The sequence below is a fragment of the Phaenicophaeus curvirostris genome, chromosome 5 (genome assembly GCF_032191515.1).
Source record: "Phaenicophaeus curvirostris isolate KB17595 chromosome 5, BPBGC_Pcur_1.0, whole genome shotgun sequence".
Classification (NCBI taxonomy): domain Eukaryota; kingdom Metazoa; phylum Chordata; class Aves; order Cuculiformes; family Cuculidae; genus Phaenicophaeus; species Phaenicophaeus curvirostris.
Window position 1 is genome coordinate 35,528,537 of NC_091396.1, and position 24,260 is coordinate 35,552,796.

Here is a 24,260-nt window from a genome sequence, read left to right on the forward strand (position 1 = left end):
GCTAGATGAAGTAAGTAGACTAGAAAGAGTCTGTAACTCATGAACAAAATTCTAGAATAAATTTGTTCCTGGTGTTTGCTGGTAAGGTGTTTACCGTGTTGCATTTGGTAAATGCGATCCTGTAATATATTGGTTTTGTCAAAGTGAAGCAAGGCCTTTATTGAGAAAGAAATCATGCAGGATGTCCCCAGCAGCAGTACCTCTAATGTTGCCTTCCTGGGAGGGTGAAAATGGCAAGCTATTAAATTCTACTGTCAGGTAAATGAACTGTAGCTGTAAACTCACCTGAGGAACGATCAAGTAGATAAGTTACTCAGGTGACTGCTTCTGAATAGTGCTTTATACTGCTTTGCAGTTAGAAGGAGTAAGAACTATTTTCTTCATTTCCATAACAGACAATCAAGGAGTTGCTGTTTTTTTCCTTCAGGAGGCTGCTTTTCTGTGGGTATCATTCTGTTGTTCTCAGGGAATTCAATGAGTATTGTGAAGTTACTTCAACTGCTGTAGTAAGTTGACTCTCATGTCTTCTGTATTATCTCAACATCCAGATAGTATTAGCTTGTTTAGGACTGTTTATTCTACACGTGTTCCTCTCCATCTGTTTGCCTTCCTCACATCTTCTGTATTTTCACTGTACCAGAATCTTTAAGGTGATAAAAATCATTGACATTTTAGGCTTGGAGGGTTCTTCCTTCCCTTAAAAGTCTAAAAGAAAAAAAATAAATTGAAGTGAAGGACGTTTGCTTATTTCCCAATCTGGGTAATGAATGACTTTATATGTATTGAATTATGGGATGTAAAAGAGTTCAGGTTCAATAGAAAGTAAAGAAATGAGGACAGATATGAGTAGATGGAATGGGGTGAGGGAAGGATAGAATAATATGTCAAAACAACATTCAGTATTCTTTTAGCCAATCCTCTATCCCTACAAAATGGGTAATTGTAAGAATTTCTTTAAGCACAAATAAACTTTAATTTCACAGTTCTATGAAGGATGGTTAAACGTAAAACTTGGTCAAATTAGTGCTCAGAAAGTTTAAGGAATTCTGTTTGTCAGCTTTTTTATAAACCTAAGATTTGGGCTCTCAGTGACCAATCATCTGTGTAAGCCTCAATTTGTCTACTTAAAATGTTGCATTCATGTAGTATTTCAAACAAATGCATTTCTCCCAGGATTACTTCTGTGTGAAAATTATGCTTTATACACCATTTCAAGATTGAACAAATAACATATTTTCAAAGCTGTGCATGACAGTGTTTATTGGAAGAAAAATCTAAATATTTGCTGGTCTTTAGGACTGTAGCCTGAAAAAGGCTGGAAGGTCACACTGATGTACCTGTAAAAATAATATATTAATAACAAAAAAGGTGCAGCTGTGGTGAGTGGATTCCCTTATGACACCTGGTGGTTAAAGGGGAAAATTACTCGGGGGAATAATAGAGGAGGAAACAAGAACTATATTAAAAGGTAATATTGAAAACGATGGGATCAAGGATTAACAAGGAGGGAGAAAAAATTAAGAAACCCTCACTATTCTGTAATGTAATGAATCAGCTCAGTTAAATGTTAATTATTTCCTTTATGCTACAGGGTGTGGTACATCTCAAGAGAGGTAAATTGCACTCAAGTTTTCCTGCTTTTGTTCTTTAATTACTTTTTGATTGTGTTAATGCTATTTTGCATGCTTCCACATACTGAGTTTAATAAGTAAGATGTTTTACAAAAATGAATGTACTGGCCAGAAGTGGCTATATAGGTCATTTATCTTCAAAGCTTCTACTTTCCACTTGAAGTTTTGAGATCATGGCAGGGAAGGTTCCTAAATTGCTTATGTAAAGTTTAAGGAGTAACTCACCCATTCGACACATAATTTATGGAGATTTCTGTGGGAAAGGTTTTCATATAAGATTTTATTTACAATTATTGAAGTAGGTAAGTTGTTTTACTATCAAAGTAGAAGAGACAATTTTTGCACCTCAGTTTTGAACACAAATAGAATAATACTGAATAACGTTGGAGTATGTATACTGCTTTTGGAAGCAGTTTTGGAGAATGAATACTGGTATTGAAAATATTGTGACCCACTGTATCCAGTATCTCCGAAGTTGTAGATTAAATTTTCAGGTCACCAGATTTACCCATGAAAACATGTACCTTTTCTTTTAGTAATGGTGATGAACAGTGCAGCTTGTTCAATATCATGACAAAGATTTACATGAGCATGTATTTGTGTATATTTGTAAATGTTATTGCTGTTCTGTATTCAGATTATTTCTGTGTTATTATACAACTTAATATACATTAAGCATTTGCATAAATTACATAGGTTGTCCAAAACATCCAGATTTTATTTCATGTTTGGCTTTCTATGCAGTAAGGAAAAACTTGTATGCTGTAGTATGCATTTTCTTTGCAAAACAATGAAGCATCCTCATACTTTAGTAATCACAAGTAATATATGCTTTACTTCTCCTACCTGGTGGCACATGTCATACATTAGCCAGTGTTACTTCACAGTCTACCTTTTTTAAAGTACAAGTTTTTAAAACAACTTAAAAAGGAAAACAAGGAATTTTTGAAAGCATTTCCACCCCACCCTCTATCAGAAGAGGCTAAGCTTTTTCTGATTTGCATTGCTCTCCTTGCCTTACCAAGCGAAATGAAAATATAAGAATGAGTGAGCACAATTGTATCTTCCAACTGAAAATCTTGAGGAATTGATGAAATAAATTATTTGATCATTCTACAGTGTGCCACATGCAATTCTGTATATATATCAAGCTGGAAGCTTTACAGAGGTATTCACAAGTATGTCCTAATAGTAAGTGTGACATGAGGCCTATGGTTAACTAAGGAAGGTCCATGGGATGTTTTACATGGTAGAGATTTATTTAAATACATACTATTTGATTTTCATTTGGTGGTCAGTGTTAGTGTCTAGGAATGCTTGAGGTATTAAGCAGTTCTTAAACAGTTGATAATTTTTGGCGTGACAAAATGATACAAATGGGTGCCGAAAATATTGGCTGAGGTATAAGTTTATAGTAACGAATAAAAAACAAGTAGTCTGCCTGACTCTCTGCAAGGAAACATATTAAGAGTGTAAAAATTCCCTGTGTATAGCTTAAATACAATCTCGCTTATGCTTTTGTCTCTAGCTCGCCTAAAGCTTTACAACGAGGGACCACCAGGTGGGTGGAACAGTGTCATGTTGTCCATCTGTGTCTAGTCCATGGTGTCTTTTGTTACTGTAAAGGCAGTATTTACTTTCCCATGATGGAATAAAAATGATAGTCCACAGTACCTACCACTGGTTAGGACTGAAATTTTATAAAGATTACAGAAGTTCTGTAATATGGATGAGGAACTGTTTTCGGAATTCTACTTTGTGACTTACGTTTCAGTGGCTGCCACCCCATTAAAGTGAGTGGAACTTCGGTTGATTTCTTCGAGTTTCAGATCTATCCCACAATTCTGAGTGTGAAATTTTGCAAAGTTAAGACTTGAAGAATATCACAATTGAGAACTGGTGTATTTCTTTCTCATCAGTAGGGATGTTTTTTGAAGGAAAAGGAGACTTAATTGTGCTTTAAGAAAGGGAATGAAGGATAAGTAACTGAAGCTAAGGTGGAACTCAGTTTACTTCTGCAATTGCTTGTCGAAGTTCCTGACATAACTGAATAAGACATGTCTGAAAGCATTTATATTTTTCCATGTGTGTGGAAATGAGAGAAAGTGACATCTTCTGGAAGGTCCTTCTGTGACAGTTGAGATAGCAGGGGGTTTTGTGGTATTTTGAGTGAAGACTGGCTAGTTTTATTCTGGTGCCATGAAGGTGGTGAACTTGTGTACTTTTTCTAAATGTGCTACTTTATTTGGTATTGAGTTTATATAGTCCATAGCATGCATGAAGTACTCTGAAAATTCGGTCTTAATTTTTTGCTTAAATAGATAAATATTTTGCTAAAATAAAATAGAATTTTATTCAAATAAAAACTACCTAAAGACATCCTCAAATGATGATGTACAAGCTCACTAGTGATTAGAACACACTTTCTGAAGAACAAGAAGTTCTTTTGGAGTCCTCCTTTTAGTGTAATGTATTGCCCCAGTAACTTTAGCCTGTATTCTTTATTTCTGTAAGTTAAGAAGGTGTCTTTATACTGTGCACGGATGGTCATGTTTAAGCAGTTTCCTGCTTTTGTGCTTTTCAAACAGCTACACTATACTATTCAACAGTTACGGTAACTCAGCAATCTGCTGAATTAAAATGGTCTAAGAACTAAGATTTATTTTCTTTATTTGATAGCTTATTTTTGTAGTCAAGTTACAAATACTCAATGTTGGTAAATATTCAGTGTGATTATTTTACAAGACTTATCACCAAAGAAGAAGTTAATCCTTAATTCTACCAGGAAAAAAAATTTAGATAATGATGAAGTGAACATCATATTAGAATAATAAATCCAAAGGATTTTGAAGCCTTGTCCTGTTCCCTCTGAAGTTTCACAATAAGACTCTGCTCATGTATGTTACAGTTGCATGAATACTTCTTAGGAAATAAGACCGTATTCAAATATTTCTGCATGAATTAAAGCAACGTATGTTGGAATTTTTTAGAATTTCCCTGCACATACCATCAGTGATCCTACCCTCCCTGGGCAAGAAAGTTATGTTGTCTATATAAACTGTCATTAGGTGGACTTCTGAAGAGTCTGGTCTCAGAAACTCCTCTCCTCCTGACAATTTAATTGCTAGCATTTCTCATTTCCCACACTCAAAGCAGGCCCTACCTAAAAGGACTCTGGTGGCGGTGTGGAAGTCCTAGAGACACTTAGGTCTTTACAGTCACAGACCACTTGTGATTTACTGCCTGCTTGGAAACTGGACAGATGAGCAAGGTATTGCAATTGCCCATCCCATAAAAATATTTTTTCCCCCTCCTTTCTGATTGAGCACATAAGTAAACAACATTTTAGAACTGTTTTTAAAACAGAAGAAGAAAATCCTACCACTCATGTCTACCCTAAAAAGCTGCAGTTCTGAGATGAAGGAATTCTGGCCTATGCAACTTCTTCATAGAATCATAGAATCGTAGAATTGTAGAATCATAGAATAACCAGGTTGGAAGAGACCCACCGGATCATCGAGTCCAACCATTCCTATCAAACACTAAACCATATCTCTCAGCTCCTTGTCCACCCGTGCCTTAAACACATCCAGGGAAGGTGACTCAACCACCTCCCTGGGCAGACTCTTCCAGTGCCCAATGACCCTCTCTGTGAAAAATTTTTTCGTAATGTACAGCCTAAACCTCCCCTGGCGGAGCTTGAGGCCATTCCCTCTTGTCCTGTCCCCTGTCACTTGGGAGAAGAGGCCATCACCCTCCTCTCTACAACCTCCTTTCAGGTAGTTGTAGAGAGCAATGAGGTCACCCCTCAGCCTCCTCTTCTCCAGGCTAAACAAGCCCAGCTACTGATCATATAGACACACAGTTCAGATTTTGAAGGTCTTCCAAATTTGTAGGTCAATGTAACTAAATGTTACATTCAATATCCTTAACACCACAATTTCCTAGCTCAGCTTCCTCTGTAGAAACCGTAGACCCAAATTGGCCTGCGTAAGTTATGGGTCTGTTGCCTTGAGACCATGTTTACCCTAGGAGGTCAGGATAAAAGCTAAAGCTGAACAGTTGGGGCAGTAAATACTGATTAAATCATTCATATTCAGATATCAAGATCCTAGTAATACTAGAATACACGGCTATTTTAGGTAATTGGGTTTTTATGATTATTAAGGGCAGATTTGAGCAGTTTTGCGTTACATGTTTTATTTGCAAGATTAGCTTTGATGGGCAAAATTTTAGAAACTGCAGTGTTATAAAAGTGAGTCCAATATTTGTCTTCCTTTTCTTTGGGTTATTCCATGGTAAAATTTAAAACTCATAGTTGTTAAATACAATAACTATTAAAAAGTATATGGTTGGGGTATTTTTATAGCTTACACCAGGATAAGCAACCTTTATTTGTTGCCTTACCTTTTTAGCCATATGTAAGTTTTGGTATCTGTCAGCTTTTTGGGTTTCAGGTACTTTTGGCTTTAATTTGCTGTTCAAGAGAATACGAATAAAGCCTTCTGCTGTCATACATGTACACCCCTAATGTTGTTTAGTGTATTTGTACACTCTTTGCTACAGCAGATACGATGTATAAATAGTTATAGGTGTTTGTCCAGGGTTTCACACTGTATGTTTATTGTTTTCACAGAACCGATGCCTGTGATTCTCTAACAAATTCCATTTCTGCCTTCTTAGCATATTTTAAGCCTTTTGTTCATCTCTTGTCCACCTTAAATTATTCAACTATTTTTATATGTTTGGTTTCGTTTCTTCAGCTTTTCCACGTGCTTCCATAATAATCTTATCTCTTTACATACTATGTTTGATTCAGTCATAGAACATAGAGTTGTTTCCTCCTTGCAGTGGATATTTAGTTACAACACAATCGCATTTCCTGCTTGCAACCAATACTTTGCTGTAGATATTAATTCCATGCTTTAACTGGAGCATTTCAAATATTGTAGTATCATGAAGAAAATATTTTTTAAAAAAAATCCTTGCTTTTAAAACCATATTTCTTTTCTTGATCTTTTTAGTCAATTTTCTCTTTATATGATGCATATTCCAAACATACTCTAAAATCATGAAGCAGATGGATATCAAATCTGGAAGACGTCTAAGGAAGAATGTCATCAGATTTGCACTGGTTCTGGTTTTGCAGCATTCAATGCTAAAATATTAGTTTAAATTCAGATAAAATAATAATTTGTTTTTTTCCTGCAGTTGTTTATGGGCAGAACCAAATGTAGTATGACTGGAAGCAAAGTTATGATGCTTTCTAATATTGCCTATATCTATGGATGATCAGCCTAGAAATTGTGGGGGTTTTCCTAAGCACCTTCTAAAAACATACGGTTGAACAAGGAACTTTCAAATGTGTATGTTACTATCAAATAGTTTAATAAATCAATCATTAAGAAAAGGATAAGATAAAAAGCTGTATTAAAATAAATGAAAATTAATGAGAGAAGTAGTTTACATCCAGAATCAAAGAACAATATATCTATATCCATAAATTGGAGAATTATAATTTGACTTCAGAAAAAATAAAAATTAAGGTTTTGAGCACAAAACTGCCACCCAGTGGAAGTGACTAGTTCTACATTTTCCGAGTCTCCTCTTTTAGACTTTCAAGAAATCAGAGATCTTTTTTCTTGTCACCAGAATGTATAATTTACTTACTCACTCTGGAAACTATCCCAGATTTTCTTGTTTTATTCATAGTTATATTTATCTATGTTTGTATTTCACACAATACAAAACAAGGACAATTGTGATTTTATAAGAGATAACATTTAATGTACACTGAATATTGGAGTCCCTGTATGAGGCTAGATTTTAAGAAGCTCCATATCTCTTTTGTGCGCGGGAGTCCAGCCCTGGACACAGCACTCTAGATGTGGCCTCAGCAGTGCTGAATAGAGGGGAAGGACTGTCTCCCTTAACTTGCTGGCAAGACTCCTCCTAACACAGCCCAAGACACTCTTTGCTGCAAGAGCGTCTTTCTGGTTCATGTTCAACTTGATGCCCCACAAGGCTTTTTCAGCAAAGCTGTTTTTCAGCCAGTTGGCTCCCAGCATGGACTGGTACCTGGTGTTGTTCCTCTTCAGGAGCAGGACTTTGCACATCGTCTTGTTGAACTTCGTAAGTTTCCTGTCAGCCCATTTCTTCAGCCTGTTGAGATCCTTCTGAATAGCAGCACCACCTTCTAGTTTATGAGCCACTCCTCCCAGCTATGTATCATCAGCAAACTTGCTGAGGGTACAAATATTCTTCAACTCTACACTCTGCACATATTCATAAATGAACTGGAAAAGTCAGACTTCAAAAGGGGAAGCCTCCAGCCAGTATGAAGTTAGAAAGAGTAGAGAAGATAAGATCTGAATGCAAATTTAGCATTCACTCATCAGAATGCAATTTTTTTTTCTGAGAATTAAAAAAGAAAAGGCAAAAAAAATTCTAAGATTGAGGGACTATGCAATAAAATGTCAAAAGAAATCCAAAATACAGAACTACTAAGACATACACTTGAGGAAAAAAAATGTAAATGCATGTAGAGCATAATGAGCTCTGAACTGATCATTACTTTTTAAAAACAAGAACTTGATGTAAAAATAGATCTTGGAAGATGTCAACTTAGTGCTCAGTAGTGATGTAAAAGCAACTGAACTGGTAGGAAGTAACAGGAAAGAAATAGAAGATAAAATCTTCTAGGTCATCATAATGCGATTGTATAAATGCCTACATTTGAAATTTTGTGAGAAACTGTAGTTTTGTTAATTCAGAGAGGGTTCAGTAGAACACAAAGGTTCAGGGAAAGATGGCAAATTTAATCAACAATATGGAATATGTTCCTTTTGAGGAAAGCTATGTAGTCTAATACACTTTCAGCTGGAGAAGAATCAGTCGGGGGGGACACGTGAGAAAATCATACAAACAGCAAATGAGTAAATGGTGAAGAGTTGTTCACTGTTTCTTCCAGCACAGGAATTGGAGGCATAAAATGAATTTAACAGGTGAGGTTTCAAAATAACCAAAAGGGTCTTACCTAATGTGCAATTAATTTTTTACTGCAGGATGTTTTCTACTTGCAGGATTATAAAACCAGCAATGCACAGTTATGGAAAAAAAGTTCACTTGTAAACTACTGAATATGCAAACAACTACTCTGGTTTAGAAAGTTCGTGAATTGCAAGTTGTACTGCTGGTAGAGTGTACTGGAAACGTACTACTATCTTTTTGCTGTTTTTTCGTTTTTTACACCTGATTTTTGGCTACTGAGATCAGATAGTAGGAGTAATATGCTTTTGGCTTATTTCAGTAGAGATAATTTTATTCACTATGAAACTGAATTATTTTTATTTCCCAGTTGTACCAGTCTGCACTGTGGCAATTCTCAGTTTGCCTCATCAGAGGCAAAAATAGACTGCATTATGCCCCCAAACCTAAATTGCTAATATGTGACATGGGTAATCCCAAAGTAAGATTTTTTTTTTTGTATTTCACTGCACTTTGGATTGGCTTCTGGAAACTGAAAGAGTTTCTGATAAGAACATCATCTCCTTTTTTTCCAGCATTCTGCTGTTTTAATGGTCTACAATGAGCTTATCTTCCCAAACTAGATATTTTCTTTTACTTATGTAGCTACTTTTTCCCCTGTTATGCCTTAGTGCAGCTTTTCTGGAAGATGTGATTGACTAGATTAACCCTGATACCTTCACTGGTAATAACTATACCTCTGAAAATGATCTGGATTGAACTCAGAGTTAGGAAAAGTGATCTGATCTAGATGGCAGGCATCTCTTTCTTCTACTTCTTTGTGAAGAAAGGATCTTCACAGTTTAATGTTGATGTAAGTTGTGCATTGGGTGCAAAATATTGCATGTGTTAGAGGCAGGAAGTGTGAATGTAAAGAATTAAAGTGCAGAAAAGTGGTAGTGGTGGCAGAGAGGAGGGTCATTTGTTACCGTTATTGTTCTCATGATAATAATGTCTAAGTAGAGTTTTGGTCCATCTGGTAAATCCATATAATTAGCAAGACTTTGTTAGATACCTGTCTTATCTACCACTACAGTAAAACATGGGAATAAATGGAAATCTTAAGTTTCACAGTAAGAAGGCTTTTTTTTTTTACAATTACTAAATGATTGTTTTTCTGATGACAACATAGAAAAGGGAAACTTTGCACTGTCATGTCACCATATATCATTAGTTTTCAACAAGCCCGCTATCCAGCTTCCTACATGCTTTGTACTTTTCATGTTACTTTTTTTAATGTATTTTAGTGAAAGATTTTTCACTAACCTAGTGTTTAAAAATACATCGCGAACTACCAGCAGATGTAACAAATGTTTATATTTATTTAGAACTTTATAATATATATCTGGTTTATCTCACTGTCTTAGAAAAAACATCTAGTTTTATGAAAGCTTGCTTTAGCTGCAGTGGGTTATAATTATTGACTGCTAGAAACATGAAGTTACATAAGTAAAGAGTATGCCCAAATGGGCAACAAATTCCATCATTTATTAATTTTTTCTTGGGGATGGAGTCATCTCAAACAAAAGGAGAATGTAGTAAATTAAAAGTAGTATATGAAAATTAACAGTTAGAGCTGGTTGGAGCTGAATCTATGCAGTGAGATTGTTTACTTCTTTGCTTGTTTGCCCTATGTAAAGGACTAACCTTTTTATTTGTTTTCTCAGTAATTAAATCCTAATTTGCTTGTGGTCATTTTTCAGGATAGGGGCACTTGCCATCTGATTTGTGTCTGATTTGTTTGTTTCAAAAGCGCTTCAGAGTAATATCTGTATTAGGGATAACTAACTTACTAGTGCCCTGCAGCCACTGTCTTCCTGGCAGGCTATTTGGAGACCAGGCAAGTACAACAGGATGTTTGTACAATCAGTCTTCTGTTATCCAGCATAATGGATGACTTTAAAACCTCAGAAAATACACACACCTGTGACATTACACAAACTAGGGGATCTGCTGGCATGGAAAACAGTGAAGTCACATTGTGACACAAGATCAGCTCAGCTCTATAAAGTAATACAAAGAGGTGGTATTTTCAGTGGTGCCCAGTGACAAGAGCAGTGTGAGCGTGCATTGAAACACGGAAGGGTCCAGCTAAACATCACTTTCTCACTGTGAGGGGGACTGAGCACTGGCACATGTTGCCCAGAGAGGATGAGGAGGATAGAGGTTCATGGAAGCATTCAAAAGCTGTCTGGTTGTGGTCCTGGGCAACATGCTCTAGGGAAAGGATTGGCCCAGAAGACCTCCAGAGGTCCTTTCCAACTTCAGGCATTCTGTGGTTCTGTGATTAGAGGCTTTATTTCCATGTCAGTCTAGATGGCCCTTAAGATATTGCAGCACCAGGAAATGGGAGGTCATACAGTTCACTTGTAAGCTGATATCTCTGCTGGCTCTGAGAACTATCCACATATGTGCATACGTCTTAGCTAATAAGGCTGGATGAGTTGCAGTGATTACGTGAGAATCAGGCAGGCTGCATGCAGAGCCACATCAGATTTCTTAAGCGCTGGCATAGTTAATTTGTAACCTAGACAAATTACTCATTGATACCTTAGAGTTTACAGTATTTCTGGATTGTTTTAATAGCCTAAATGGATCCTCTGTAAGTTAAATGGGGCTTAGAACTTAGTAGTTTATAAAGCCTGACCTACATTTTGTTCACAATACAATTCCTACCATTAACTTGTCACTACTGTTTAATCTGCTGTTGTTATTTTACCATTCTAAGCAGGATCCCAGCACCATTGCATAATTAAACTTCGTTATTATGCTGCCCAACTGCTCAGAAAATTATTTCTGGAATTATATGGATACGATTATTGTTTCTAGTCAAATTATTCAGTGTTTTAGTGATTTGGATTGTCATTCCTGTGTGCAGTATATTTTCTTGGCATGTTAATTATCCATGTAGAATTATACCAAATTAAGGTGACTTCCACAAAAAATAGGGAAGGAATGGACATGAGTTAGTTTGTGTTCTGCAAAACTATAATTGTGATGTGTATTTCTTTTTCATTTTAATATCTTACACACAGAAATAAATGTTTGCTTGAGAGGAATTATTAAAAAGTACTTTACAAGGTGTCAGCTTCTGTCCAATAGATAGTTTCTTTTAGTTAAAGAAGAAATACAGTGATTGAAAGAAACAAAAGAAGCTTATGCTGTAGAATGTCAGTTTACTGCATAGTAGACAATGAAGTATGTTGCAGTATATCAATTTATGATACATTTGCTTTTATGTAGTAGCAGTGTAATTAATTAAATTTATTATTTCTTATAAACTAGTACTTTCTATTTTTAAGGAATAAGTAAACCATAAAAGAATTGTTAATCTCTATCTTACCTCTGCTTTAGAACAAGGATTAAACAAAGAAATCTCTAGAATTTATTTCCAAGCTTTCAGCTATGAGGAATAATGAAAAACATGTGCCCACTTCAGTAACTTAAAATGATGATGTCTTGCAAAACGTCTGCCACAGAAATGGCATATATTTAATTTTTTAACAATTCTTCAACTTTTTATGTTGTGTTAGGTTTCATCTTCGAGTGTTCTTCCATCATACTTTAACTGCACAAACATTTGTGCTGAGATAAGAAAATAATCAACAGAAGGCTGAGAATAGGTAGACAAGGTAAAAAATCTGATTTTGGTGCCAGTGCAGGTCTATGTCAGTATACAGTGAACTATGGCTCTCTTACCCAAATCCTAAAGAATGTTAAGCATTGGGCAATACCACATAGAAAGCAGATCTTCTGTTAAGATAAATCTGTAGATCTGTATAATTCTGTTAGCCAAACTAAGAAGTGGTTGTATGCAGCATTTTCAAAACTTATTGTTTGCTTCAACTGTCAGGAGACCTAGAAGAGCTGAACTTCAAGTCAGGCTATTCCTAAGGTTCATGCCCTGCAAACTGAGTGAGTACTTAACTGGTTGAGGCACCAGAAGGGTCACAACTTTTTCTGGAAGCCTGAGGCAGCTGTTTTGTTAAGTCCTGTTTAGGTGAATGGATAAGCAGAGCCTGTGTCCAGAGGCAATATCAACCAGCCAAGGGAATTAACAAGTCTGTAGACCTAACCAGTTGTGATTCCAGTAGAACAGTCAGGCTATTTTCTCCAGCTGGAAAGCTCTAAGTAGAGGCCCTTAGAGAGGAAGTAGAAGTTTAGGTAGGTACTATCACTAGTTAGAATCACCTTTTATTTTATGTCTTGTAAATTTCAATCCCTATTCCTTTTGATTTTGTATATTGATTCAGCTGCTTGCATATAGTCTCACCTGTGTTTGAAAAACTTAGCTTTGTATTAAAAGCTTCCAAATCATACAGATTTCAGGGTAATGATCAGGTTATCTCTCTTTTCCTCTTTTCCACTTTCCTTCACGTGATCTCAAAAGAAAAAAAAAAAAAGAAAAAAAAAGGGGGGCTAAAAAAAAAAAAGAAAAAAAAAGGGGGGGAGGGGAAGCACCTAACTACTGGAATATTTTACTGATCTGGTGCTTTGGTCCATTCTTTGATATTATAATGCTGTTTTATTGGTTCTGTTGTTCCAGGGACCATACAAACCCCTTAGTATTAGAGAACACTGACAGTAAAATTTAAAGTCTTTGAACTACTTTCAAGCCTTGTTTAAATTAGGGTTTGGTTCCTTTTTAAGTCAAGGAAGCAGAAGCCAAGCCAGAACTGAAAATACACTTTTGGATTAATTTTGATTTGGAAGCAGATAGAAGTGGGGCTTTGATGGTCTAAGAATGAACTCCAGTTTCTTGTTTAACAGGGTAGTAACTTCTGGGCAATGTCTTACAGAAGACAGGGTTCTCTTAAAACTTTATAAAGACCTAATGAAAGGTCTTCTCTTTCTTTGCCTGCCCATGTGTAGCCATGGTATTGACTGAGGGAAGCTATAGGATGAGACCCAGGTTCGTGAGGTCCGTTTGGTAAATCTACACCTTAACATTAGAGCCATCACTAAACCTGTGTAATCAATTCCCAGCCTCCTCATTTTTTTATTTCTGATTTAAATTTCTCTGACTTTTAAGTTTCATGCTTTCAATTTTATTATACCTTTGGATTTTGTTATATTCTCACTAAATGGAAGAACTATTTAGTACCCTGTGAAGGTAATTAAACTGTGTAATTAATCTTCATATGATGGAATTAAGACAAAATTCTTTGTATCTCTTATTGTTGGTTACTTTTCCAGGTCTTCATTTGTATTTCTGATTGCTGTCTTACCCATTTGTCTTTGTACAGTAATTGTATGTTTACAGATCAATTTAAATAATTGTAATTAATTCATTAGAATTCAGGTGTGTGTATGTGTATATACGTGTATGTCATAATATCATGTCAGCTCTAAATTTATCTGCAAAGCTAAGCAAAACCAAAGTTCCGACTTGTTATTTCAGGCTGACATAGTCTTGCTCTCATTTTCCCTGCTCAGCACAAGACCTCTTTGCTTTATCCTCTCCTCTCAGAAATGATATGGAAAATCTGGTCACATGATCTTAGAAAATAATGCTAATTACTGTGTTCAGATTTGCTTTTCCATCACCATTTTAGAAGTTCTTTTATTTGAGAGCCTACATCTGCATTCTGGACCCAGTGGCGTTCTGTGACATATACTATGCTGAAGATGGCACATTGTTTTCTGACTCTAATAAAATATACTTTTTTATATTTACAGAGTACCAAGCTGCCATTTTGCATTTAAAGAGAGAACACAAAGAAGAAATTGAAACATTAAAGGTATAAATCTGTAATGATTTTTCTTTTCCTGATTCTACTGCATTTTACAGATTAAAGTAACGCAAGCATACACTTTCCATCAAATATAAAGAATTTAATTGTTTCTTTCTAAAAGTTTTTTTAGACTGACTGCCAATTCAGTTTAAATTAATCTACTTAAAATCCATACATACACTCATATATGATGCCAAAAGTAGTGTCACATGTTTCCCCTTTGTAATTTTGCTTATTGTTGTACTCTTAAAATTCTTCCCTCTAACTCAGCATTGCAGTAATTTTCAGTTGATTATTATATCAAGTCACTGGCATTCAACTACTGACTCTTCTTCAGTGAAACATACTTCTGTAGGAGCAGATTTTCGTAATTTCAGACTGAAAAATAAGCACGGTAATTACATTTGTGATTCTCTGAAATTCTGGATTGAACACTCTTTACTGATGGCTGGTGTCATGAGTGTAAACTTGACCAACTGTCTAATTGTCAAAATCAGAAATAACAGTGTAATATTGGCACTCACTTTCCCTTGGCATGATGGACTCTGCTAAGCAAAGAGAAGTATGACAAGGTATTGTTTTATCGTAAAAGCAGGAACTCTAATGGCAGTAAAACTTAAGGTGAATTTGTTGAGCAGTCTTAGGTTAAAGAAAAATTAACAACATTTTCCATTTTTTCCCAACTGTGATATATTCTGAAGCATAGCTGCACTACGTTCAAATATATCCTTAGTATAAATCTCCAAGTACAAAACATTTCCATGTTTTGTCATCGTTAAGTCAAACAGAATTGAAAAAAAACCCAAGTTTACCAACACGGGGAGTCTGATAATCCACTATATTGATACATTGCCCATTTCTTTAGGTAGATAACATATAGCAATCATCAGGCTAGCATAAGTACAGTATTTGTATTATACAGAGTGTTTATGTTTCGGTGTGTGCATGAAGACTAGGGCATAATGGAGGTAAAACCTATGAAGACAAGAAACCTCAGGAAGATCTTTGAGTATACGAGGGCGGAATGATGTTAGCAGCTTGTGGAGTGGACAGGACAGGGGCAAAGATTGTCTGCTGTGTGCAGCGTATCTTAAAATTCATCATAAGGAAATGCAAGCTAGCACTAAAGTAAATAAAACAATAATGTACAATAAATATTATTAATAGTAACTCCTACAAAGAATAGTGTAACTCTCCTACACAAGAACAGTAGATGGATGCAAGGGGGATTTTAAGAGGCTATTTCAGAGAATACCTAGTCTTGCTGAGAAAAAAAACTGTGTTTGTGCATCTTTAGCAACCCTGGAAACAGGAGCAGAGGAGATAGGTACTGGCAGGCATCCATAAAAATCCCACATCTCTCCAATTTAATCTTTCATTAAAAGAACGTTCATCTTGCACATCTTGTTTTCCATAAGACTAAACTGGAGGAGAAGTAGATCCATTTATTTGCTTCTCATAATTTTGAATGGTATAAGCATTCTCTTTAAAATCAGGTTATTATTTTCTGTCTGGATTATTTGACTTTTCCTCAAATATCATTGTGTCTTAGTGATTAATTGTGTTTATATATTATCTTTTTAGTAGTAAGGTAATAGTGAGTGGGTTGCTTCCAGAAAAGTGAAATTGTGATGTTCACTTTCAGTACCATAAAATCTCACCATTCTATATATAAATGTATATATAAATAGAATTAGAAATGAGCTAGAATGCAAATATTAGCTGTCCTTGATTAGTATAAGTTTTATACACTTTTAGCAGCAATGCTCCACGGATCATGTTTTATTGTATCTCATGCATTTGGCAATTATTTTCATGTTTGGTACTATTTCATCTTTTACTATGTAGTTCAAATTAAAAATTAGAAAGGGTGGTGAGAATGTTTAGTAGACCTTTTAGGTAGCGGCAGAAAAGCATAAAGTCTACATCATGGTGATCAGAAAAATAGTTCATTCTGAAAAATAATACTTAACATTTATTGTATACAAGCGATAATTCAAACAAGATTTTTGTAATACCAGGTTGGAATTACATAACTTACTGGAGACCTTGCACAGAATTCTGTTTGATTCATCAGATGTAATGTGGATTTTAATTTTATGAAGGACATAAAAACTTGCTATACCAAAGGCCAGTTGAAGCACGTGTCCTATCAACCTTTGAGGTTTAACAAGGCCAAATGCCGGGTCCTGCACTTGGGGCACAACAACCCTATGCAGTGCTACAGACTAGGAGAAGTCTGTCTAGAAAGCTGCCTGGAGGAGAGGGACCTGGGGGTGTTGGTTGACAACCGACTGAATATGAGCCAGCAGTGTGCCCAGGTGGCCAAGAAGGCCAATGGCATCTTGGCTTGTATCAGAAACGGCATGACCAGCAGGTCCAGGGAGGTTATCCTCCCTCTGTACTCGGCACTGGTGAGACCGCTCCTCGAATACTGTGTTCAGTTCTGGGCCCCTCACCACAAGAAGGATGTTGAGGCTCTGGAGAGAGTCCAGAGAAAAGCAACGAAGCCGGTGAGGGGGCTGGAGAACATGCCTTATGAGGAGCGGCTGAGAGAGTTGGGGTTGTTTAGCCTGGAGAAGAGGAGGCTGAGGGGTGACCTCATTGCTCTCTACAACTACCTGAAAGGTGGTTGTAGAGAGGAGGGTGCTGGCCTCTTCTCCCAAGTGACAGGGGACAGGACAAGAGGGAATGGCCTCAAGCTCCGCCAGGGGAGGTTTAGGCTGGACGTTAGGAAAAAATTCTTTACAGAAAGGGTCATTGGGCACTGGCAGAGGCTGCCCAGGGAGGTGGTTGATTCACCTTCCCTGGAGGTGTTTAAGGCACGGGTGGACGAGGTGCTTAGAGATATGGTTTAGTGTTTGATAGGAATGGTTGGACTCGATGATCCGGTGGGTCTCTTCCAACCTGGTTATTCTGTGATTCTGTGATTCTGTGAACAGCAGTGACCAACAGTGGGTACTTAGAAAATACATGTAAGAAATATAGAGTGTAAGGGTAATGCCTTCTACCTGTATGGTGCTTTTTGTTTTGGTTTGGATTTGATTTGGCAAGTCTGAATGTCTTCACTGTCTCTTCAGTGCTGCTTCTACTACTAGTGCCTTCATGTCCTTTCCTTAACAGCATGATTCTTGGACCTCGGCCCAACCTGTCGTAAGGCATCAGGTTCATGAAATATGCGTAGTGACTAAATTACTGAGAAATGTTGTCCTAGTATACCATTTCCAGCAATTAGGGTTTTAAGGGTTTCCTGTTCTTTCACACAGGTTATGGTATATAATACTGATGAGTAAATTATAGTATCACATGTGTCTGTGACTTCTGAATGCTATGCCATCTGAGTAGTGTTCCTGTTCTTTTTCTGTATGTCCTTGACAATGAATTCCTTGTCTTGGAATGTGACCCATCATAGATGCATCCTTTTTGTTTGTAGAGTTGTTTTAGAGCTGTTTATTTCTCTGGAACACTTGTCTGTTGTTAGCCTTCATTATTTTGTCTTTAATTTCAGAAGAATTTTTCCTGGGTTTTGTGATTAATTTAAAAATTGTTGCTTTTCCCCGAAATCACTTTGGACTACAATATTTAACTGTAACAAGAAATGGACATGATTTTTATTCATTATATGTTACCAGCTTTTGTACTGGTAAAAATGGTATGCATTAGAGAAGGCCAGACTGTCTGTATTCTCTCTTTCATGTGGCTTCTCGTTATTTGAAGGAAGGGAAAGATGTATCTTAAAATAAATAATTTTAATTACTAGATACTGCTGTACATAGAGAACTTTACATTACAAAATTTCATATGGGAACATATAGGGAAGTAAAATTATGTCATGATTTAACGTAATAACTTATTCCATTTTATTTCTTCTGGAAGTTATATTTTTCATGACTATGTGAATTAAATTCCTAATGAATTTTTATTCTTTAAGATTTGTTACTGCTATGTTCATTTCCTTCATATGGGATACCCAAAGTAAAACCAGAGCTTTACCTATACCACCAGTTTGAAAGAATTGGTGCTGATTCTGTAGATAGTTGAAATTCCAGCAAATGTAGCCTTCTTGAAGGATGTAAAAGAATCACTGGATAGAGGTGAATGACAGTAATGTATTTATTTTACATTGCCATCTCCTTGTTATTACAGTAACTTGAAGCTTTGTTCCTTTTTTGATGTAAATTGAAATCTATTCTAGTCACATAGGATGCATATTAAAGATTACAGCATTTGTTACACCGAGTCAATTATCGATTAATATGTACCATATCATATTCATAACAATCAGAATAACTCATAATATCTCTTAATGGGTTCATTAATGTACATAATTCAACTGAATATTCCACATGAAGATAATCATTAGAAACAGTAATATAGTAAAGATAAATACTTAGATTTTATCCACTTACCCTTAACTATATTTGATAGTTGCTGTGTTCAAAGCATTTCTTTCATTTTTCACCTACTATTTACAAAAATTTGAATGATGCATTTTTAGGATATTAACCTATTTCTGTTCTCCGCTGTGGTTTTTTTACTCTTCCTGCTCTTGCCGCTAGGTGTCAGCAAAGGCTTTCAGAAAAAGCTCCTGAACACTCCTTAGCGTCTCTCAATGTGCGTCGATGTCATACTTCCTTCTAAACTGTGGGAGTATGTGTGGTGGGAACCTCCTGTTCCCTCACTATCTGTGGATCTGGCAGAGTCTTAGTTTTAGGGCAGAAATTAGCGTGCACATTATGGAACTAGAATCGAAGTTGCTAAATAGATAAGCAGTAGTTGTCACAACTTTAATATAAACCTTCTTCTATATAATATATAAATATTATATAAATATATATATAAAAATATATATATAAAAATAAATATATATAAATAAATAAATATATAAAATAATATAAACCTTCCTCTATAGAACCAAGTCTACGGCGTCTACTAACCAACTAAGTAGATGTCAACGAGTTAACATTAAATCCAAATATTTTAACGGGCCTACTGACTTCTGAAAGGAATTGACTCAAAGGCAATATTCTAATTGCAGTGTTTAATATTTACTCCAACACATAGCTGCACAGTGGTGCAGCATTTTTTTTTCCTGCAAATTAAATGTATAAAATGACTTAAAAACTTAGAGCCTTTCTTCTGATTTCTCCTTCTTCCTTTTAGAACAAGGATAGCAAATATCCCTTCATCTTCAGTTGCATAGAAGTTTAATACTGCTTTTGAGATATGTAATCAAAGTCCTTAGCTATCTAGTAACTCTGTACCTTATGCATGGATCTTTCTCTCCAGTGCAGATTGTTAGGCTTCCACCACATCTTTTACATGTTCTCAAACTGAGAACAATAGTGTCTTTAGCCATTAATCACATTTTAAATATTACCATAGATCATCTGATGCACATTATATAATGTACTCTATAAGAAATAGTAATAGATATTTGCTAAAAATAAAATATAAAATACAGATATCTGTAAATTATACAATGACTATTACATAACAAAATTATAATTCTACATCTCTTGAAGTTTCCTACTGCAAACTTTAGAAAAATACCTGTAATTGCTTATATGAACATATGAACATATTAATGAAACCTAAGAAGCAGTGAACAGTAATGCAGTTGAACTGTCTATAACATTATGAACTCAGTTAGAGAAGAATGCATCATGGGGTATTTATCACGGTATTTGTGGTCTTCTTAGTAATGTTTGCATTTTTCAGTTTTGTGAAGGTTTCAAGAGCCGTTTAGACTTTAAAATGTAGAAGTGGGTGGAACTTGTTTCCTTAACACCGAAGAGCTTGCTTAATTTTGAAAACAATTTTTTATCATAAATTGATATTAAAGACAAGTGCTACAAAAAAGACGTTGAAAAATGTGGAGGAAGAAAGAATATGAAAGGAAAAGCCATAGCACCAGTCAAAATTGTCTGATAATTTCAAAATTATTAATTTTTGTTTTTTAATGAGACCACAATGTATAAAAAGATTTTCTCAGTTACTGAGGGAAGTAATAAACCTTTACCTTTTCATTATTTTAAAAATCTGTTTTAACATGTTTCATGCTTCACGGATCCCTTCCTGGCCTTGTGTCTTTCACTTTTACTTTCTCTCACAGTCAGTGTGCTTCTGTTGCTCTTTAATTATAACATGAGTGTAATGAAAGGTGCTGCTTCTCCTTGCTACATTTTGAAATTTGTAATTCAGCTGTGTAAGGCAAAGGTGAATACTGTGAAAGCTGCTTTATGCCAGAATGCTTCTCAGAAAAACCTCTTCTATAAAAACATCAGAAATAGATGTTTTAACACCAAATCAAAACATTTTAAAATACTTGTATTTGTCTGAATTTTCTCTTTTGTAGGTAGCCTGTTACGACAAAATGGATTTTTTTTTTTTTATAGCAGATCCAATTGAAAAATTGAAACTGGATTCTCTTAGGTAGGAAACTTCACAATTCTTTTCTGGAAAAAAAAGAAGTTTGGGAGGTTTGTTGTTTGGGGTTTTCCTCCCCCACCCTCAGTTTTGTGTGTGCATCTGTGAATTCTTGCATAGGATAGGGATTTCCATTGTCTCAGTAGTCATTATGTTTTGAAATCTATTAAAATGCGGGGGCCTGTAACTAATAGTGTTAGATTTTGATATTCCACGGTAGTTAACAGAACAACACTTAAGAAGAGGGTAATACACTGACATTTGACGATATAAAATTGCTTCAGGATGCTGACACTGTTATTTTTAACCTTTACAAGATGAAATGCAACCATAAGGTGGCTAGCTGCTTTGTGTGTTCTTCACTGGATTTTCACATCCCAGCATGCACAAATAGAATCAAATAAGTGTCATGTATGCTTCTCTCTAGTGAAATGGAGTTGCAGCTCAAAGGAGCAGCCAAGGTCAGCAAGGGTTTATTAGTCAGTCTTTTCTAATGAGCTGTTCAGGCTTTTAAGCATTTCATGTGGTGTTACTGATGAAGGTCTCCCAGCTTGTGGTTAATTATCGATACTAGTCTTGCCTAACTTGAAATGTTTCAGTCTTTTATGCTTAGCTGTTAAACCTATGGCTTCACCATTGTGTGTATACCGTGCATCTTTATGAATCTTCTTCTTGGCTACTTTGTGCTCATAAAGGAATTTCTCCTGTTCAGTGCAGAGCCTTTTGGCAGTGCAAGGCAATGAAAATATAAAGATTGAGAAAAGCATGAAAAATAGGAGAAAGAAGAGACTGAAGTCCTATGAAATTGTTTTAAAACATCAATTTCAGTACTCCTACAGTTTCCAGTCAATGGGAGCAAGATTATCTTTGAAGTATGTATTTCATTAAACAGAAAAATCTCAGCAGGATTAAAATCACCCTGTAATTTGCATGGCCAGTGCTAGAGAAGGTGGAGTAGCAGACTGGGGGACAGCAGCAAAAGACAAGACCAATAAAACAATAACTTTCTACAGGATGCATACAAGAACATAAAGAGCTAGCAAGAAGTGCTTTAATCTCTTTGGAACCACTTGTTGACAACTGAATCTACATTCAGAAAGGAAGCTTGGAACAATTCTTCATGGTGTGTGAAGATATTCCCCAGTTCAGTGCTTAATTATATTTTAAAAACTTGCATATTATAATGCCTATATTCATGTCATACTCTATGATCAAATTCTTGATCTATCACAGCTATCTTTGCTGTGCAGTAATACTTAGATTAAGCAAAATTTTCCCCCTTGTTCCCCGTTGACATTCTTTTTTTCCATATTTTTGATGTAATGAGTGTTTTTCATCCTTATTTTTCTTTAATCATATGTGTACATTATCTTTGTTTTCTTATCAGATAGCTTGAATATCCAGGAAGACTCTTTTCTTTATTTGTGTTGGGGTTTTTTTTCACTGGTACTTGCCACGTCTTATATTGCTGCTCTATTATTTTAATCAATACAATTTGACTGTAAGAACTTGGATAGTTTAGAATTCCTGTCAGCTGCAGAATGCTGTTAATTCCACATGTTGATCCAAGGATTCTCCTGTTTATTTAAGAAATTACCACAGACCACATTCTGTATGTTGAACACAGTAAAAATCTCTTTAATGCTGTTTCAGTACATGGACATAGATATGGTATTGTGTAGTTAAAATGTGGGTACAGATCAGTAAGATAATTTGTAGCCTTAAAACTTTAGCAGGATTGAGCTCATGCTCAAATTTAGACACATTGAAAAAAACCCTCTGCTTAATTAAGCCTCAAATGAAACTCTTCTTAAAAAAATTGTTGTAAGACTCTGCAAGTTATCATAGTTCGTGAAATTTTATCCTATCTCCTTGAGTAAATATGTTATGCACTCAGGAGAATAAAGTAGAATACAAACTGTAAGCATGACGACATTTACTTTGGCAAATTTAGAAGAACTCTATAACGTAGGAAACAATTGTTTGCAAGAGAAATTAAGAGAAATATGATAATGGGATTATAAAAGCCACTAAAAAATGAAGTATTATCAACATTATCTTATTACTTTGATTTTGAAAACATGTATCCCATGCCTCCTTGCCAAAATTATCAACTTTTTGAAATTTGCTACCCGATGTTTATATGAATCTAATAATCGTAAGCCATTTCTCCAAATGAAATACATAATTTTCTGTAGTTTAAAAATTCTAGCTCTAATATTCCTGGTTTTAGAACAGGGACAAACATAGCAAGGATGAACAGTTTGCTGATAAAGGAGAAAATCTATCTGAAATTGGAAGTTAAAACTTTTGAAACAAAATTATTTTTTCTCATATTCAGTGAAGACTTTGGATTTTGGCAGTTGTTGACTTTTCAAATCTAGTGTTCATTGTACCTGTTGCGTCTTCTGGTACTGACCAGGTTTTTAATGTGCCATTTCCACAATGCCTTCCAAGATACCGAAGCCACCAAAGTTATTATAAAATACCATAGGGGCAAAACTAAGTTCCACTGATAAATGGGTGCCACAAGTTGCTCTTGTAGTTGGAGATTGCTCTTTCGAGGATACTTTGAAACAGAAAGCTAGGACCTTGACTCCTGACCCCCTTTTTGATGATGAGGCAATAAGAAAGAAAAGCTGCTGGAATTTGGAGCAGACTACAAAAACTGGAAAGATGTATCAAGGGGTGAGAGGTAGAACTTCCGGTAGAAAATGGTGAGTAGAGATCCTAGAATGAGACTTGCCAGCTGGGGTGGTAAAGAAGTAGGCTGGAAGTTAAGACAGAAAACTATAGGTAATAGATTGCAGAAACTTGGATCCAGGCACCACAATACAAGTTTACTTATAAGTGAACAATTTCCCCCAGAATATGTATTCTAGAATGAATGCAATTTGTTCAGTATTTGATTTTATTTTTGTTGATCGGTGAATAATACCCTCCCTTGTTTATTACTCAAAATGTGATCTGAACGTAGATAGTTTCATTGTGGATTTTTCCAGTGTCACAAGCTTTAATTTGTCAGAATGTTTCATATGTATAAATTTTTACAATGTGTATTCAGATAGCCGTGTATTATTATTATTATTCATATTTTATGGACGTAGGCCTAAGGTATAACAAATTTATTGGGATGCTGACATTTATATATATGTTCATTTCACAGTTCATTTTTAATTTGCCCTGCGACTATAAATTAGATCCCAGAATCTCAAGATAGTTGCTTAGAAAATAAGATATATCATTGCTTACCATTTGAGAAACATTGACTAAAATGACCTGTGACTCATCTTGCAGGAACTTTGCAATTTGAGCAAATATGGAATCTGCTTTTCCAGGTCAGCATTATCATGTATTTACTATGATACTGTTGTGTGTCTTCATGAGATTCTGTTATTTCTTTGTTATATACTTTTAAACTACAGCACACTGAAGTCTT

The 24,260-nt window shown here is 35.5% G+C and overlaps 1 protein-coding gene across 3 annotated transcripts in view; it reads left to right on the forward strand.

Moving 5' to 3' along the window:
- The window catches only part of FMN1 (formin 1), a 186,915-nt gene that overhangs the window by 63,510 nt on the left and 99,145 nt on the right, over nt 1–24,260 (forward strand). For all 3 annotated transcript variants that reach the window (XM_069858209.1, XM_069858210.1, XM_069858211.1), the window contains one exon: nt 14,337–14,398. In XM_069858209.1, the coding sequence (XP_069714310.1) occupies nt 14,337–14,398 (62 nt within the window). The remainder of the gene's footprint in view (nt 1–14,336; nt 14,399–24,260) is intronic.